The sequence below is a fragment of the Anser anser genome (assembly GCF_964211835.1).
Source record: "Anser anser genome assembly, chromosome: 17".
NCBI lineage: Eukaryota > Metazoa > Chordata > Aves > Anseriformes > Anatidae > Anser > Anser anser.
In genome coordinates, this window is record NC_139738.1 from 723,415 (window position 1) to 738,676 (window position 15,262).

Genomic DNA, 15,262 nt, shown 5'->3' on the forward strand with positions numbered 1-15,262 from the left:
GGCGGGGCGTGCCGCCAAGATGGCGGCGGCGGCGGCGGCGGCGGGGCGGTGGCGGCGCGGGCGGCTGGGCCGGGAGGCGCGCGCCAGCCTGGCCGCCTTCCTGCTCGGCGCCTCGGTGGCGGCGCTGCCGCTGGCGCTGGGCTCCCCGCCCGCCCTGCTCGCCGCGCCCGGCCTCCGCGGCCGCCTGGCGCTCGCCCTGCACGTGGCGGCCGTTAACGGGGCGCTGCTGCTGCTCTACCCGCGGCCGCTGTACAAGGTGGGCGCCGGGGCACCGGGAGGGGGGCGGCGGGGGGGGCACCGGGGGCAGCGCCCTCCCTGCGCTCTGCTTGCAGATCGCCGTGCGCGCCGGCTTCCTGGGCTTCGCCTTCGGCTGCGGGCTGCTGCTGAGCGCCGGGCGCTCCGCATGGAGGCACTTCGGGTGGTAAGGGCGGCACCGGGAACGGGCACGGGCACCGGGGGCGGGCACCGGGAGCGGGCACGGGGGTGGGACGGCACCGGGAACGGGCACGGGGGTGGGTACCAGACGGGCACCGGGACTGGGGACGGGCACCGGGAACGGGCACCGAGGTGGGTACTGGGATGGCAGCGGGACGGAACGGGCACGGGGGTGGGACAGAACTGGGACGGGGCAGCACGGCACCGGGATGGGCCCTGGGGCAGGCACCGGGCGGGGTTGGACAGGCACCGGGACGGGTACCGGGATGGGCACCGGGAATGGGCACTGGGGTGGGACGGCACCGGGACCAGGTACCGGGATGGGGAGGGACTGGCACCGGGATGGAATGGGCACCAGGACGGGGTGGCACGGCACCGGGACGTGCACCAGGGTGGGACGGGTTGGCACCGGGACGGGCCCCGGGTGGTCAGGGTGCGGCGGGGCCCCTCCGGGACCGCGTGCCGTGCGGACAGCCCGGTGCCGGCCCTGCCCTGCCCGCCCCGCAGGTACATGTGCTCGCTGTCGCTGTTCCACTACTCGGAGTACCTGGTGACCGCCATCAACAACCCGCGCAGCCTCTCGCTCGACTCCTTCCTGCTCAACCACAGCTTCGAGTACAACCTGGCCGCGCTCTCCTCCTGGGTCGAGTTCACCCTCGAGAAGCTCCTCGTGCCAGGTCAGCCCCGCCGCGCGGCCGGGGGAGGAGCTGAGCCACCCTCGGGTGTGTTCCTGCGGCTTAGGAACGGACGACGCCGGTAAAAGCTGTCGCAGTTCTACAAATCTGCGTTTTTTTGGTGAGGGGGGAGCATTCTCCTTCCCCACAGCAAGGGCTGCTGGTGGCGTAATGGACAACCAGGCTTTGTGTGAGGCCCCAGCCCGCCGGCACCGCTTTGCTTTCCCTCAGCTTTATGCCGTAAAGCCGGGCGCTCCCTCCGTGCCTGGTTCCCTTTAGAGCGACCCGCCCTGAAGGCTTTGATGCTCCTGTTTGATCCCTTTAGGGAGCAAAGACCTGATGCTCTTTTTGTTGCGCAGTGATAGCACGCTGAGCAAAACCCGTGTTTTATTTGTCGCCTTGCTTTGCGACGGGGAAAGCCCCAGCGCCCCCAGCCCTGGTGTTGGTCCAGCCGCTGCCCCGCGGGCTCGGGAGCACACGAGGCCCTCGCTCGCCCTTCCCCGGCTCCTCGCCCTGCCTGCAGCGCGGTGACCTGCTCGGAGCTGTTGTGACCGGTGCTGCTTCACTTGCAGAAATGAAGCAGATCACCTGGCTGAGTACTGTGGGGTTACTGATGGTGATCGTTGGGGACTGTCTGAGGAAAGCCGCCATGCTCACAGCTGGCTCCAACTTCAACCATATTGTTCAGAATGAGAAATCGGACACTCACACTTTGGTGACGAGCGGGGTGTATGGGTGGTTCCGGCACCCGTCTTACGTGGGATGGTTTTACTGGAGCATTGGAACACAGGTACTGTATGCAACACCCTCGGCTGCTTTCCCCTTATAACCTGCTTATTTCTTCATTCTTATTTCTTGCCCCAGCCCTGTATGCAATAGAAACCTCGGGCTGTCAGCTGCGGGGCCCCGGGTGTGGGTGGTGACACGGTCTGCTTTCCACCAGCACTCTCGTAGCTGGGAGTCACGAAACTGCTGGCCTGTGAGCGCCTGCCCCGCGTGCTGGCTGGGGAGACCTCGCCTTAACCGTCTCTGTGAGACGAGCAGAGGCAGTGGAGCCTGGGCATGAGCTGGGATGCTTGCAGGGGCTCGTGGCGTGACCCACTGCTAGCCACAGGACCTCAGAGCTTCCAGGGTGTGTCCAAGGTCTCCTTTCATTTTTGCTGCCAGAACGTCTTCCACTGAGCAGCCAGACTCGGCCTCGCTCTTACCAAACGCCAGTACTGTGCAGGACTGGTAACCAAAACTTGCTTTCAGAGTGCCTGAGGCCCTGGGCAGGTAACCAAAAGGTGAACTCGAGGCTGGCCGTGGCGAAGCTGTAACTCAGTGCTACCTCTGTTCTGCTCTTCTCGTGGTTGACTGGTTGTTGGCATTTTTTATATTTCTTTAGAGAGAAACCACGAATTCTGCATGCAGAGCAGCCTGGCCGCCTACGGGCGTGAGCCCAGAGCTGGTGCTCGGCTCCCAGCTCGGGTGGCAGGGGCAGGCAGGCGCCTGCAGTCTGCCTCCTTCCAAGCACTAATTCCACCGGGGAACGCAATTCTCCACGAGTTCTGGGGATTTCTTGTTTTGTTGCAGAGCTTTTAGACCTTACATCTGAAATTTCTTTTGACCGTGAAAGCTGACTTCAGTACCGGGGGCGGAGGGCAGCATAATTTCTGGGGGAGCCGGGGAGGTGCCGGAGCTGCCAGGGTGTTAACCGCCGGTGTCTGTTGGCAGGTGTTGCTCTGCAATCCCATCTGCGTGGTTGGCTACACGCTAGCGTCCTGGCGGTTCTTCAGGGAGCGGATAGAGGAAGAGGAGATCACGCTCATTCACTTTTTTGGGGAGGAGTATCTGGAATACAAAAAGAAGGTGCCGTCAGGTCTCCCTTTTATTAAAGGAGTCAAAGTGGAACTGTAACGCCGGCAAAACTGGGCTGGTGGAGAAAATCTCCAGCTCCGGACGCTGTAGGTCGAGGAACTATGCATAGTGCTGGCGCCAAGCAGCCTGTTCCCATTTCCTGGCTGTCCACTAGAAGCTCGCTGAGGGCTGCAGGGCCTGGCAGCCTTCCAGGTAACTAGGAGATCAGAAGCACGTTCATCCTCCTTGAGATAAGAGTCCTTCGTCGCACATTCAGGGATCCTCTGGATAACTTAGCCTATAGCAATCCTACCGAGAAACGATCCTCCCGCCTAAAGCAGCTGAATTGTACTGAAACTCATTTGGACTGGTTCTTCTGGAGAATGAGCTTTGCCCTTCCGCCCCTGCGCTGGAAACGTGCTGGTGGGAATGCTGTTCCTATGGCGCAGCTGTCTTTTAAAGCTTTTTGACCTTACAAGCCAGACAGCACAGCTTTAATCTCTGGAGGCCTGGTCCTGCAAGCCCCAGGCCGGTGCTTGGACAGCTTGCAGGAGCAGGCCTCTCCCTCTGGGCTCATCAGACGCTCGGGTCTGCGGGACGTCGGCTGGCTGGAAAGCTGTCGGCGTGCTGCAAATCAGGTTTCCCCCGGCCGCTGCGTTAACAGGGAGCCTCTGCAGCCGCTCCTGGCACCCACGAATTGCTGGCGCCTCCAAGCCATGCAGCAGAAGAGCTGGGTCTCGGGGCCCTCGGGTACTGCCCTGCCTTCAGGAGCCACCGCCCGGCTGCTGCTTTCCCAAGTCTGTTCTGTCCATGCAGACAGCGCTCTTCTGAGACCTGCTTCCAAATCACGCTGCTTCCTGCCCTGCCAGGTGTCTTCGCTGGCCAGCTCTGTCCCGCAGAGATCCCAGGGCTTGGGGTTGGAGAGTCAGGAGAAGGACTGCAGCTGGCAAGCTTGCAAAGAGCTTTAGCGCTTCAGATCCTTGCCTGGTGTTGGAGGGAATCTGGGATGTTGGTGTGAGCAGGAGAAGCTTCTAGGGAAATTCTCTAAACAAAAGGTTCGGCTAGCTAATGCTATTTTAAACATTACCATTTTGGAAATGGTTCCTATTCAGGCTTTGTGGTATGATTTATTCTGTTGTTATATACCAAAGAGGTTCACCGTTTTCTTGGGTTTTACATAATTCTTCCTTGCTGGAATGGAAATGAGTTGCTTGTCAGTACACGCTTCGGGCTTGCAGTATTCCTTGAAGATACTGTGATTCAGCTCAGGAAAGAGGGCACTGGTGGAAATTGCTTTTGTGATTTTTTTATTAAAAAAAGAAAAAAAAAAGTTGCCAACTTCTGTCTGGTTATTTGGGATCTCTTGAGGTGATGGGGACAACATCAAAGCTGGAATTCTTAATTTTATACCTCCCAAAGGGTTTTCAGTACGCTTCAGTGTTACATTGAAGTACGATCGTGACTTTCGGTAACTTGTGGAACTGCATAGCCAGAGAAATAGGGGCAAATTCTTAGTCTCTACTTGCTTAACCTATGTGGAATCCTTTCTTCTCTAGGTTATGCTTTATATTACAGAGTATTTTCTGCACTGAATATTGGCTTAAAGCATTCACTGATAAGTTGTCTTTTACTGTTTTTATCTTGGAGGGAAAGAACAAACATGAAAATATAACAACCAGGGAGCGTTGATTTCTCTGTGTAGTTATTTGTGAGCTCGTGTTCAGACTTTGCAGTAGAGGTGCCTGCGATGCACTTCCCACGGAAACGTCAGCCTTTGCTGTTACTGCCAACATACCTCAGATGAGAATCTCAGCCAAGTTAATTTTTTTAACTATTTTTTTGTGTGTGAACTGGCACAAGTGTACTTCGGAACAGAAACTATTATCACTTGGGTTTGATGGGCATTAACAACAGAAAGTTTTACTCTCAAATTGCTCTCTTTAATAATGGAAGTGCTGCACAAGCTGTAGGACCTCAGGCAGGGGAAGACGTGCTGGGGACCTGGTTTGCTGCACCGAGGACCCACGTCTGCCCAGCGGTGTGACCGAGGCATCCCCGCGTTACCAGGTGCGTCGCGTGTACGTGCCCCGTGGGGCAAGGGGATGGAGCTCCGCCGTGCTCTGGTGCTGATGCAGCTCCACCGCTTGCTGGGGAGCAGGAAGCCCCCACGGCCCGGGTTTTAAGCCCCCCAGTGCAAATTCCCATGTCGTATGAACAGTGCGGTGCTTGTGTGACCGAGCTGCTGCGTTCACCACTAAAGCCAGGGGAAGAAAGCTGGGTGAAAGCCACATGTCTGAATGTACTTCAAGGAAAACCATAACCACTGCTAACACAAAGACTAAAATAGGCTGAACCCAGGTGTTTTTGACACAAGTCTGTATCTCCGAAGAGCAGATCTCTCACGTGCAGCCTGGCCGTTACCGTGTGCACGCTCCTTGCTTAACACGCTGCCGCTGGTTAATGCCGATGGCGAGCGCGGAGCATTTGGCTCTCGGCGTTCAGCTCGAAGCCCCGGGGTCTTCCCGAGCGGTGCTCTCGGTCCCGCTTCTCTGCTTGCTGCGGCAGCGCTCCTCGTTCTTCAGGAGCGGGTCCTCGGGGGTGAGGGCGGGCGTGCGGCCGCCCCCTCGGCTCCCCAGGGCCCGCTCCCTGCTCTCCTTGCCGCCAGGTGAGCCGTCCCTAGGGCAGGCGGCCGTGCCCGCTGGGTTAAGCTGCTCTTTCCCAAGCTCTAATCCCTTCTGAGCCCTTTAGAGGCACCTCTAAACATCGCTTGGAGGGCACGCAAGGGCTCCCAGGGCTCCTGGAAGTGCTTCTGATCCCTCCATTGTGTTTGGGAGGTTCAAGAGAGGCACGGGGCACTGCTGATGGTGCCAAAGCCGCCCTGCTGCCGGGACGTGGCCTCGCTGGGGTCCCGCAGGGGCTGAGGGCTGCTGTGGGGCAGGGCACGGCGTGCCCAGGTGGCTGCACCGAGACCACAGCTGTCACCTCACCTACCTTTGTGCTGCCTCGCTGTTGTCGTCGATCCTGAGCAGCGTCTGCGTGTGCTCGTCCTTGGGCTCCCGGGGCTCCTGCAGCCTGCGGCGGGACCAGGGCTGGGTGTGGCACGCGAGGAGGGCGACGGGGGCCGGGCCCCCGGCACCGAAAGCACCCGCGCTGCTCACCTGGGCTCCAGCCGCTCCTTCACCTTGGCGATGGAGCGGACGTAGGGCGCGATCTGCTTGGTGATGGTGGTCAGGCAGCTGTTCTCCTGCCGCAGCTGCAGCAGGTCGTGGAGCTGGGCTGGGGGGCGAGAGCGGGCTGTGGCCGCGGCTCCCGGGGCGGCTGTGCCTGCCGGGCGGGCATCGGCCGTACCTTCGTAGATCTCCTGCTCGTTCGCCACCCTCTGGTACGTCTCCTCCCAGACCTGCAACGGGGAGCAGGAGCTGGCGGTGGTGCGGGCGGGCGGCACCCAGGGTGGGGGAGCGCCCGTCGGGCCGTACCTCCTCGAACACGCTGCGCATCATCTCCACCGAGGAGTAGTGGGCCGCGATCTGCACGTCCATCTGCAGCGACTTCTGCAGGATCTCGCTCATGATCTCCGTCCGGATGAGGGAGTGGTGCTTGGTGAGGTCGCGGTGCAGCTCCTGCACCTGGTCCTTCAGGCCCTGGATCTCCGTCTGCAGCATCTGCGCGGGGCGGGGGCAGAGGGCAGCAGCAACAGGCAGCGAGGGAGGGGGCTGCCCCCACGCCCCCCGTGCCGTCCCGCGCCCCTACCCGGTAGGTGTTCTCGTAGTTGCGGCAGTGCTCGGCGAAGGGCGTCTCGCGCCCCTCGGCCAGCAGGACCTTGGTGCTGATGTACCGGTGCAGCGTCGGCTTCCGCACCATGGAGCCCGTGGACATCTTATCGCCGCTGGGGGGGCAGCCGGGCACGATGAGGGTCTTGGAGGACTGGCCGACGGGGATCCTGCGCGGAGGGCGACAGCGCTGCGGTGCAGGTGGTGGCAGGGGGAGGTGCCCGGGGGGCAACACCGGCTCAGTCCTGCCACCCCCGGACCCCGGCTCTCCCCTCAGCCCCACACAGCCGGAGCTCCCCGGGGCTGCCCTGAGCCCCAGGATCGCGGTGCCCAGGGCTGGGGATGTGTCAGCCCCTGGGAAAGGAGCCACAAAAGCTCCCCAAATGCTTTCCTGCGCTCGGGTGCCCGGGTTAGCTGGAAGCGCGTTGCACTGCCCCAAAATCCAGGTTTTCACAGTGAGCCCTGAGCCGGTGCTCGCTGCCCTGCTCGGCCCGGCATCCCGGTGTACACAGCTCCACGAGCTCAGCCCTGGCACGAAGGAGGCAGGAGCTGGGCTTGGCACGGCCAGGTTTGTACAGGAAAGGACCTGCCCCGCTCCGCACACCTCCAGCCGAGGCTGGGTCAGCTCTGGGGCCGGCAGCCGCTCCGGTGATGGGAGCGGGGCTGGTTCCCGCAGGGCAGAGCCCCAGGAGGTCGCAGCCTCTGCCCCCTGCCCGCTTCTCCCTGGTCCCACGCCCCTACCTGCTGCCACCACCTCCCCAGGCTCAGCTGCCCCACCGTGCGGCCCCGCAATCCTACCGTGCAGCGCTGCAACACCGCAGTGCCGCCGTGCAGCTCCGCTATCCCGCTGTGCGGCCCCACAGCCCCGCCGTGCCGCGCCAGGGCCCTGGTGCTCAGCTGCCCCGAGCTGCGGAGCCCGGCGGGGCGCGAGGAGCGGTCCCCATGGGGCGGCAGCGCCTGTTTGTCCTCTCCGCGGGGCGAGCGGCCGGGAGTGCCTGGCAGGGCCCGCGCCGCTGTGACATCAATGGGCCTAAATATATCCCAGGCGAGGAACTGCCGGGCACTTCTCTGAAATTCTGATAAAAATAGTGGCGGGCCAAGAGGCTGCGGGGCCGTGGCAGAGCTGGGTGTGCGGTGAGCAGGAGCTGGCGTTGGCACGGCACCGCCCGGGGCACAGCAGCGCCCTCGGTGCATCTGGGGGCTGGGGCTGCGCTGGGGAGCAGGGTGCAGACTCGCCTGGGTGCCCGCTGCCAGCCCTGCCCGCCTGCCCCGCTTCCCAGAACTGTCACTTGAAGCCCCCGTGCCTGTCGTTCATCAGCACAGCTGTGTTCGGTGCTGTCCCCGGGCCACCTCCAAGGTGACAGGCTCAAGGGCAGCAAGGGGGGCAAGTCTGGCATGGCAGGGTGCACGTGCTGGGGTGCCCGGCGGGACGCAGAAGGGACGCGTGGCACGGTGCACGGCAAGAGGCAGGGGGGTGCGCAGCAGCGTGCGCGGTGGGTGCGCAGTGGGGGGGCAAGCGGGATGCGGAGCTGGGCGCAGGCTGGAGCAGGAGCGGGCTGGGGGCTGCGCTGGCTGCCGGGGGTGCCAGTGCAGGGCGAAGCCAGCGGGGCTCTGCCCCCCCCCTGCTTGCAGCCCCCCACAGCTGTGCTCATCGCAGTGGCCTCCAGGGGTGTTCGCCGCCCGCCCGCCCCTCCCGGGGGCACCCCAGCACCTCACATGTTTGTGCCGGCGATGCCAGGCCCGATGCCACCGGCGCTGCCCACCACGGAGCGGCGAGGGGTGAGCATCAGCAGGGGCTCCAGGCAGCGGGCGAACTCCGCCCGGTACTCGGTGTTGATCTGTGGGGCGAGATGGGGGCAAGTGGGGCTGGGGCGGGGGCCGGGGCTGCCCGCGGGGACGGCGGGCAGAGGCTCAGCCGCGGGCTCTACCTTGCTGGTCTGGGCCGGCCGCAGGCGGTGGGGCAGCTTCACGATCCTCTGCAGCCTCTCCATCAGTTGCTGAAAGGCAGCGGCGGGGCAGGGCTCGGGGGTGCCCGGCACGCGGCCCAGGGGCCCAGCACCACGTCAGGGTGCGCCGGCTGCCCCACGGTGCCGGTGCTACTCACGTAGCCCAGGTCCAGGAACTCGGCTTTGTTGGCGGAGCTCAGGAAGGCCGAGCAGATCACCAGGTGGACCTGTGCGCGGGGGTGTCACTGCTGCCACCTCCCCGGGGCCCCTGCCTGGCTTCTGGGAAAGCCGTTTCCCAGAGCCGGGGGTTGGCAGGCGCGTGACGTCCCTGCCGGGCAGGGGCCCTACCTGCAGGGTGGGCAGCAGGGAGGCGAGGTGGGCGAGCTGCTCCTTGAACGCCTTCTCCTTCTCCTCGTGCTGGCTGTGGCAGAGCAGGCGAAGGGCACCGGCTGTGGGCGAGCTGCCCGGCCCCAGGCACCCCAGGAGGGAGGCACCCACTGGAGCACCCGTGGGTGCCAGCAGCTCCCACCATGACGGCTTGGGAGGACCCGTGCCAGCGGGTGCTGCAAGACCCCCACGTGCGCAGAGATGCAGCCGTGGCCCCTCACCTCTGCACAGCTTTCAGGAGCGCCTTCTTTCTCTCGGAGAGCTGCTCCTGCAAACGGCAAGGATGCCGCACGTCCCGCGGCTCCGCCGCACCTCGGCACTGCGCCAAGGGGCTGCGTGGGCACCTGTGGGCGCAGGGAGGGGTGCGCTGCCCCGCCGGGTCCCCCACCTGCATGCCGCTGAAGAGGGCGTTGATGGCCGTCTCCTCCTGGCTGGCGCTGTTGCGCACCTCCTCGATCATGGCCTTGAGGAGGACGATGGCCTCGCGCGTCGACGTCTGCAGCTCCTTCACCGCCTGGCCAGGGTGGCGCGGTGGCTGTGGCACTGCTGCTGCCTCCGTGCCTCGGCCCCGCGCCCCCACGCCCTCCTACCATCACCGCCTGGTCCAGCTTCTCGCAGCCCTGCACGTACGCCGTCTCGATGTCGATGCAGTGCGCCCGGCTCTCCCTGTGGCAGGGGTGGGTGTGAGGGCACGGCCGGGGCAGGGACGCAGGGACACGAGGACGCGGGGACACTTACCCCTGCATGTCCCTGAAGCAGTTGATGCAGAGCATGGACTTCTTCTCGGTGGAGAACATGATGTACGGCTCCTCGTGCAGCGCTGCAAGGGACAGGGGTGTCACGCCTGCGGTGGCGCAGCACGGCACGGCGCGGTCAGTACTCACGGCACTTCTTGTGGATGTCCTTGGTGCGCTTGGAGAGGGAAACGATCTCGTGGCGGGCGAAGACCTTGGCGCGGTGCGTCTCCTCGCGGCACGGGGCGCAGAGGGGCTGGCTGCAGGTGTTGCAGAAGCACATGGCGTCCAGATCCTGTGCGGGCACAGCGGGGTGGTGGTGGGGGGGGGCGCGGCGGGGGTCCCACAGGGTGCTGGCGCCCCGCCCGCCCGCCCTCACCGCCTTGGCGCAGCGCCGGTCGCAGTTGGCGCACTGCACGTCCTCCTCGCCGTCGGCCGAGCTGTCCACGAGGAACTGCAGGAGCCGGTCCACGGGGGGCAGCCCCGTGCCCCCCCTCACCACCGAGGGGTGCCTGCGGGACGGGGCCGGGGGGGCTCAGACCCAGCCCTTTGGCGGGGCCCCGTGCGGGGCCGGGGCCGCGGCCCGGAGTCCCGGGCTCGGGGGCGCCCACGCGCGTCCGCGTCCCCGCGCCTTACCCGCAGAGGGGGCAGCGCAGGCGGCCGTCGGCGGCGCGGCCGCGCAGGCAGCTGGCGCAGAAGTTGTGGTAGCAGTCGAGCAGGCAGGGGTGCTGGAAGGGCTCGTGGCACAGCAAGCACACCAGCGGGTGCCAGGCGCCCTTCTCCAGCTCCGAGCAGCTCCCCAGCGGGGAGAAGATGCCGCCGGCCATCCGCGGGGCGCCGAGCGGGGCGGCCCCGGCCCCGGCCCCGGCGCCCGGCCCCAGCGCGGCCCGGGAGGCACGTCCCCGGGACGGCTATTTTTAGGGCGCGAGCTGCCTGCGGCGGCCGCCCCCCGGCGCGGGGGGGCCGGCACCGGGCGTGCGCGGGGAAGGGGCCTCCCGGGGGGCTGCGCACCCCGCGCGGGGCTGTCCCGGGGCAGGAGCCCCCCAGCCCCACACAGGCGGGGTGCCCCCGAGACGGGGTGTCCCCAGGACAGGGTGTCCCCCGTAATGGGATGTCCCCCGTGGTGGGGCGTTCTCCGTGACAGAGTGTCCCCCGTAGTGAGGTGTCCCCCGTAACAGGGTGTCCCCAGTGACGGGGTGTCCTCCGTGGTGGTGTCCTCCGTGGTGGTGTCCCCCGTAGGGGTGTCCCTCGTGACGGGGTGTCCCTCGCAGTGGTGTGTCCCCGCGGTGATGTGTCCCCTGTGATGGGGTGTCCCCGTGGTGTCGTGTCCCCGTGGTGAGGTGTCCCTCGTGATGGGGTGTCCCTGTGGCGAGGTGTCCCCCGCAATGGGGTGCCCCCCCCGGTGCGGTGTCCCCGGGGAAGGCGCGGTGTCCCCGCCCTGGGATGCCCCTCGTGGCGGGGCGTTCCCCGGTGCGGGTGTCCCGCTGACGGCGGGGTGTCCCCGTAACCGGCTGCCCCGCCCCGCGCCGCCCCGCGCCTGGTCCCGGTGCAGCCCACCTCCGCCGGCGGCACCGGCGCCGCGCTCGGGGAAAGGGGCGCGCCGGCGGGAACTGGGCCCCGCCCCCCGCCCGCAGGCCCCGCCCCCGCCCGCCCCCAGCCCCGCCCCCAGCCCCGCCCCCAGGCAGCACTGCCCGCCGCGGCGCGGCCGGCCGCCATCGATGCTCTCGGCGCTCCGCGGGGCTCCCTGCGCACTGCGCGCCCCTCCCCGCCGCTTGCGCGCGGCCCGGCGGCGGCGTGGGCGCAGGCGGTGCCGCGGACGGCGCATGCGCCCTGCCCGCCCGAGGCCCCTTCCGCGCATGCGCGCGGCGCGGCGCTCCCTTTCTGCCCCTCGCTGGAGCCGCCATGGCGCCCGTGGTGAGCTCCGCCGGGCCCCCGCCCGCCCGCCGCCCCCCCGCCGGCCCCCGCCCCGCCGGCACCGGCACCGCCACGCTCGGGCCCGGCGCCGACCGGGACCGCGCCTGCTGCCCGGCCCGGGCTCGGCCGAGGCCTCCCCGGGGCGCCGAGCACGGGGCGGGAGGCCCCGGCCCCCCCCGTTGCTCCCCGGGGAGCGGCCCCGGCCCGAGCGCGGCCCGGCCCCCCCGCCCCCGCCTCCGCCTGCCCCGCTCCCGGTCCCGGCCCTTCTGCCTGCCCCGGTCCCCGGCCCGGTCCCGGCCGCCCCCCTTTGTTCGCCCCCGCCCCCCCTGACGGTGTGCTCTCTCTCCCTGTGCCGCAGAAGAAGCCGGCAGCGAAAGGTGGCAAAAAAAAGAAGCAGGTGTTGAAGTTCACGCTGGACTGCACGCACCCCGTGGAGGACGGCATCATGGACGCTGCCAACTTCGTGAGTGCTGGGCCCCCGCTGCACGGGGCGGGCGGCTCTGGGCGGCTGCTGGGGGCCTGCGGCGCTGCTGCCCTCCCTCTCTGCCCCCGCAGGAAGCGCCTCCCGGGCAGTTTGCGCCCCCAGGAAACACCCTAAGGGCAAACGGAGGCTGCGTGGAGGCTATCTTAGGTTTATCATTGTTAAACGATTCGCACCTGAAGTGTGTGCATCTTTCTGTCCGTTGAATGGTGTTTAGTATGCGTTCCCTAAGGAATCAGCTTTCTATTAAGCGTTGATAAACAGTATGGGAGGAGAGCAGTAAACTTCAGCATCGTCTGATGAGTGCCTGCAGTCAAACTGCCTCAAGCTGTGTTCAGGCACGAGCACGGATTTGAGACAAGAGCTTGTGGCAAAGACGTCCTTTGGGAATGGGAATTAGAGTAGTGCTGTTGGAAGGGACCTACAAAGATCGTCAAGTCCCAGAGAAGTTGGAAAGCATCTTGTCATTTCGTTGGCACTAACTCAGTTCAGAAAGTAGGAAGTCTTGAATTGTGTAGTCCATTCAGACTTGGGGAAATCACCTTTGTAAAGGTGTGAATGGGCCAGCGTGAGCTGGTGGGATCGGATCGGCTGTGAGCAGCATCAAAGCCTCCCAGCCTGCAGGAAAAGGGCTTTTCCTTGCTTTTTGTTGACACATGGTAATTTTGTCTCTTCCCAGTTCTAACCAAAATGTCGGAATGCCGAATGCAAACAAGCTGCAGACGGCCCTGTCTAAGCCGTCCCTTTCCACTCTTTCAGGAGCAGTTCCTGCAGGAGAGGATCAAGGTGAATGGGAAGGCCGGTAACCTGGGCGGGGGCGTAGTGACTATCGAGAGGAGCAAGAGCAAGATCACTGTTACTTCAGAGGTTCCTTTCTCAAAGAGGTGAGGACACGGGGGCGTCCCGCGAGGCGCAGGACGGCTGGCTTCCCTGCCGTGCTGCCGCAAGGCGGCTGGGAGGCTGCTGGCTGCAGCGAGCTCCGAGCCTGCGGGAAGTCACGGCAGGAGGGTGTTGTGAACGTTGTGCTGGGGAGTCTCTGCTCTTTATTTGGTCTTCGGTTAACGATGGCTTCAGGTCCTTTGCTCGTGACCGAATTGAGCTCCTCCGCATGAGCTTTCCCCACGCAGTGCTGTGGGTGTGTGTCATGAGGAGGTGCTTCGTTTCCCTCAGGTTGCAGTGCTCAGTGAACGTAAGTTTCTAAGGACGGTGTCGTTAGTGCCAGTTTCCAGGGCTGCAAGATCCAAACCTCTTCTGTAAAACAGGAGGGTGTGAGGAAACACTTTAAGTAGCAAAGAGGTGTCCTGGTGTGTAAGGTGCACCAACGCCCGTTGACTCTCTTAAGCACTGTGTGAGATTGGGCACAGTGACTGTTTCTGAATGATTTTTAAGGCAGATACGTGGTTGAAATGCCTGCTCAGGAGGCTGGCCGTGCGGGATGCCCAGCTCCAAGATGAGCATGGAGCTCGGGGGTTGATGCACAACCAAGCTGTTCCACCGCCACGGCCTTACCCTCGTGCTGCTGGGCGTCTGCCTAGTTCTTGTGACTGCCTGATGTTTCTGCCCTTTATTTGGCTTTGATAAACTTGATTTTTGCTGTGGTGGAGGTAGCAAGTGAGGAAGCTGGAGGTCTGAAATAGTGGAAAGAGAACTGTGTGTAAGGACAGCTGCTGTGCTGCTGGCTTGTCCCGCTCTAAAAGCGTCAGTGCTGCACCCGAGCGGCTTCTGTGTCAGTGCAGTGCCCAGCGCATCCCAGGAGCTGCTGAGAGAAGTGCAGGGAGCAGGGGACGGATGGTGCCTGTGCGCACGGAGGTGCTCTGCTTGTTGAGCTGCTGCTTTTCTCTGCTGGAATGGCCACACGGGTGGCCCCTCGTGCCCGGCGTGCGGCAGCCACCTCGCCCTTGGAGGGCGAAGCAGGGAGGCGCTCCCAGCCCGGTGGGGCAGGGGGGCTCCTGCCCGGGGGAGGCAGCCGGCAGCGCGGCGCTGGCTGCTGCCCAGGGCGGCTGCCCCAGAGTGGCTGGGATTGCTGTGGGTGTGCTGGGAGCCCTTCGTGCTGCAGGGGAGCCTCCTTCCCGCGGGAAGCGGGGATTTGTGGCCGTCAGAGCCACGGAGGGGTCCGACAGCAACCGGCCTGGGGTGGGGGCGTGCGGCGGACGGGGCTCCTCGGTGCTGTGCGGGCAGCGCGGCGATGCCCGCTGAGGGCAGCGACCTGCTCCAGCCCCGTTCCCTGCTCCAGCCCCGTTCCTCGCCGCGGGGCGAGGGCGGGCGGTTGTCGCGGGGCCCGGGGTGCCGGCGCGGCCCCACGTGTGCCCCGTGCCGTGTCGGTGTCCCCGCAGGTACCTCAAGTACCTGACCAAGAAGTACCTGAAGAAGAACAACCTGCGCGACTGGCTGCGCGTGGTCGCCAACAGCAAGGAGAGCTATGAACTGCGGTACTTCCAGATCAACCAGGACGAGGAGGAGGAGGAGGAGGAGGACTAACCGCGCGGCCCCGGGAGCGTTTTGTACATTTTCCTGAATAAATTGTGGGGGAAAAAAAAAAAACCAAAAAAATCTCTCGGCGCTGCCTGTTCGGGGCGGGGCGGGCGCGGCGCGGGCGGGGCGCGGCCGCCATCTTGGCGCGGAGGGGCCGCTCCCGGGGCTCGCCCGGCCGCTGCCGGCATGCGGGGGCCGGCGGCGGGCGAGGAGCTGCCGGAGGAGGCGGACAACGACGAGGACGTCTCGGGTACGGGACGGGGGGGGCGCGGCCGGGCACGGTGCCCCGCGGGGGGGGGGGGCTGCGGGGGGAGGGCTGGAGGAGGGGGGGGGTCACTGCCGGAGCTGCGGCCGGGAGCGGCACCTGTTGGGGGGGAGGGGGGCAGCGCCCCCGCACCGGGACCCGGTAACGGAGCGGAGCCGTCTGTCTGTCGGGACGGAGCCGTCTGTCGGGACGGAGCCCCGCGACACCGCGGGCAGCCGGTCCTGCAGGGCGCGGCGGGACCCCCGGCACGGCCCGGGCGGTGGATCTCCAGCCCCCGTCTCCCCTCCTTCAGCCCCATCTCCCCCTCCCAGCCCCATCTCCCCTCCTTCCTTCAGCCCCCGTTTC

At 65.5% G+C, this 15,262-nt stretch overlaps 3 protein-coding genes across 21 annotated transcripts in view; 2 read left to right on the forward strand and 1 right to left on the reverse strand.

Moving 5' to 3' along the window:
* Positions 1-4: 4 nt before the first annotated feature.
* Positions 5-14,730, forward strand: RPL22 (ribosomal protein L22). Of its 3 annotated transcripts, XM_083802853.1 has the most exons (7): positions 5-256; positions 333-421; positions 943-1,112; positions 1,682-1,899; positions 12,058-12,162; positions 12,940-13,064; positions 14,514-14,730. In XM_083802853.1, exons 1-7 carry the CDS (start codon positions 20-22, stop codon positions 14,656-14,658), a joined length of 1,089 nt encoding a protein of 362 aa, XP_083658979.1. In that variant the 5' UTR covers positions 5-19; the 3' UTR covers positions 14,659-14,730. The 3 variants fall into 3 exon arrangements, with proteins under 3 accessions (XP_083658979.1, XP_083658977.1, XP_083658978.1); XM_083802851.1 differs by lacking the exons at positions 12,058-12,162; positions 12,940-13,064; positions 14,514-14,730 and adding an exon at positions 2,826-5,404; XM_083802852.1 differs by lacking the exons at positions 5-256; positions 333-421; positions 943-1,112; positions 1,682-1,899 and adding an exon at positions 11,567-11,699.
* Positions 4,239-10,751, reverse strand: RNF207 (ring finger protein 207). Of its 10 annotated transcripts, XM_083802836.1 has the most exons (17): positions 10,422-10,745; positions 10,165-10,297; positions 9,936-10,080; positions 9,790-9,871; positions 9,642-9,717; positions 9,440-9,565; positions 9,273-9,319; positions 9,013-9,085; positions 8,823-8,891; positions 8,647-8,715; positions 8,435-8,556; positions 6,699-6,888; positions 6,425-6,610; positions 6,297-6,348; positions 6,107-6,224; positions 5,940-6,020; positions 4,239-5,624 (listed from the first exon to the last, which is right to left on the reverse strand). In XM_083802836.1, the coding sequence occupies exons 1-17, from the start codon at positions 10,610-10,612 to the stop codon at positions 5,447-5,449; spliced, it is 1,938 nt and encodes a 645-aa protein (XP_083658962.1). In that variant the 5' UTR covers positions 10,613-10,745; the 3' UTR covers positions 4,239-5,446. The 10 variants fall into 10 exon arrangements, 9 of the variants coding, with proteins under 9 accessions (XP_083658962.1, XP_083658960.1, XP_083658961.1 ...); XM_083802834.1 differs by having other exon boundaries at positions 9,273-9,565; positions 10,422-10,748; XM_083802835.1 differs by having other exon boundaries at positions 6,107-6,348; positions 10,422-10,747.
* A 4-nt stretch (positions 14,731-14,734) lies between the features above and the next one.
* Positions 14,735-15,262, forward strand: part of CHD5 (chromodomain helicase DNA binding protein 5) — a 36,346-nt gene continuing 35,818 nt past the window's right edge. For 3 of the 8 annotated variants that reach the window (XM_083802796.1, XM_083802797.1, XM_083802798.1), the window contains exon 1: positions 14,739-14,902. In XM_083802796.1, coding sequence (XP_083658922.1) covers positions 14,839-14,902 — 64 coding nt within the window. In that variant the 5' untranslated portion in view covers positions 14,739-14,838. Of the gene's footprint in view, positions 14,903-15,262 lie in introns of all 8 variants that reach the window. The other 5 variants (XM_083802801.1, XM_083802799.1, XM_083802800.1 and 2 more) reach the window with 5 other exon arrangements.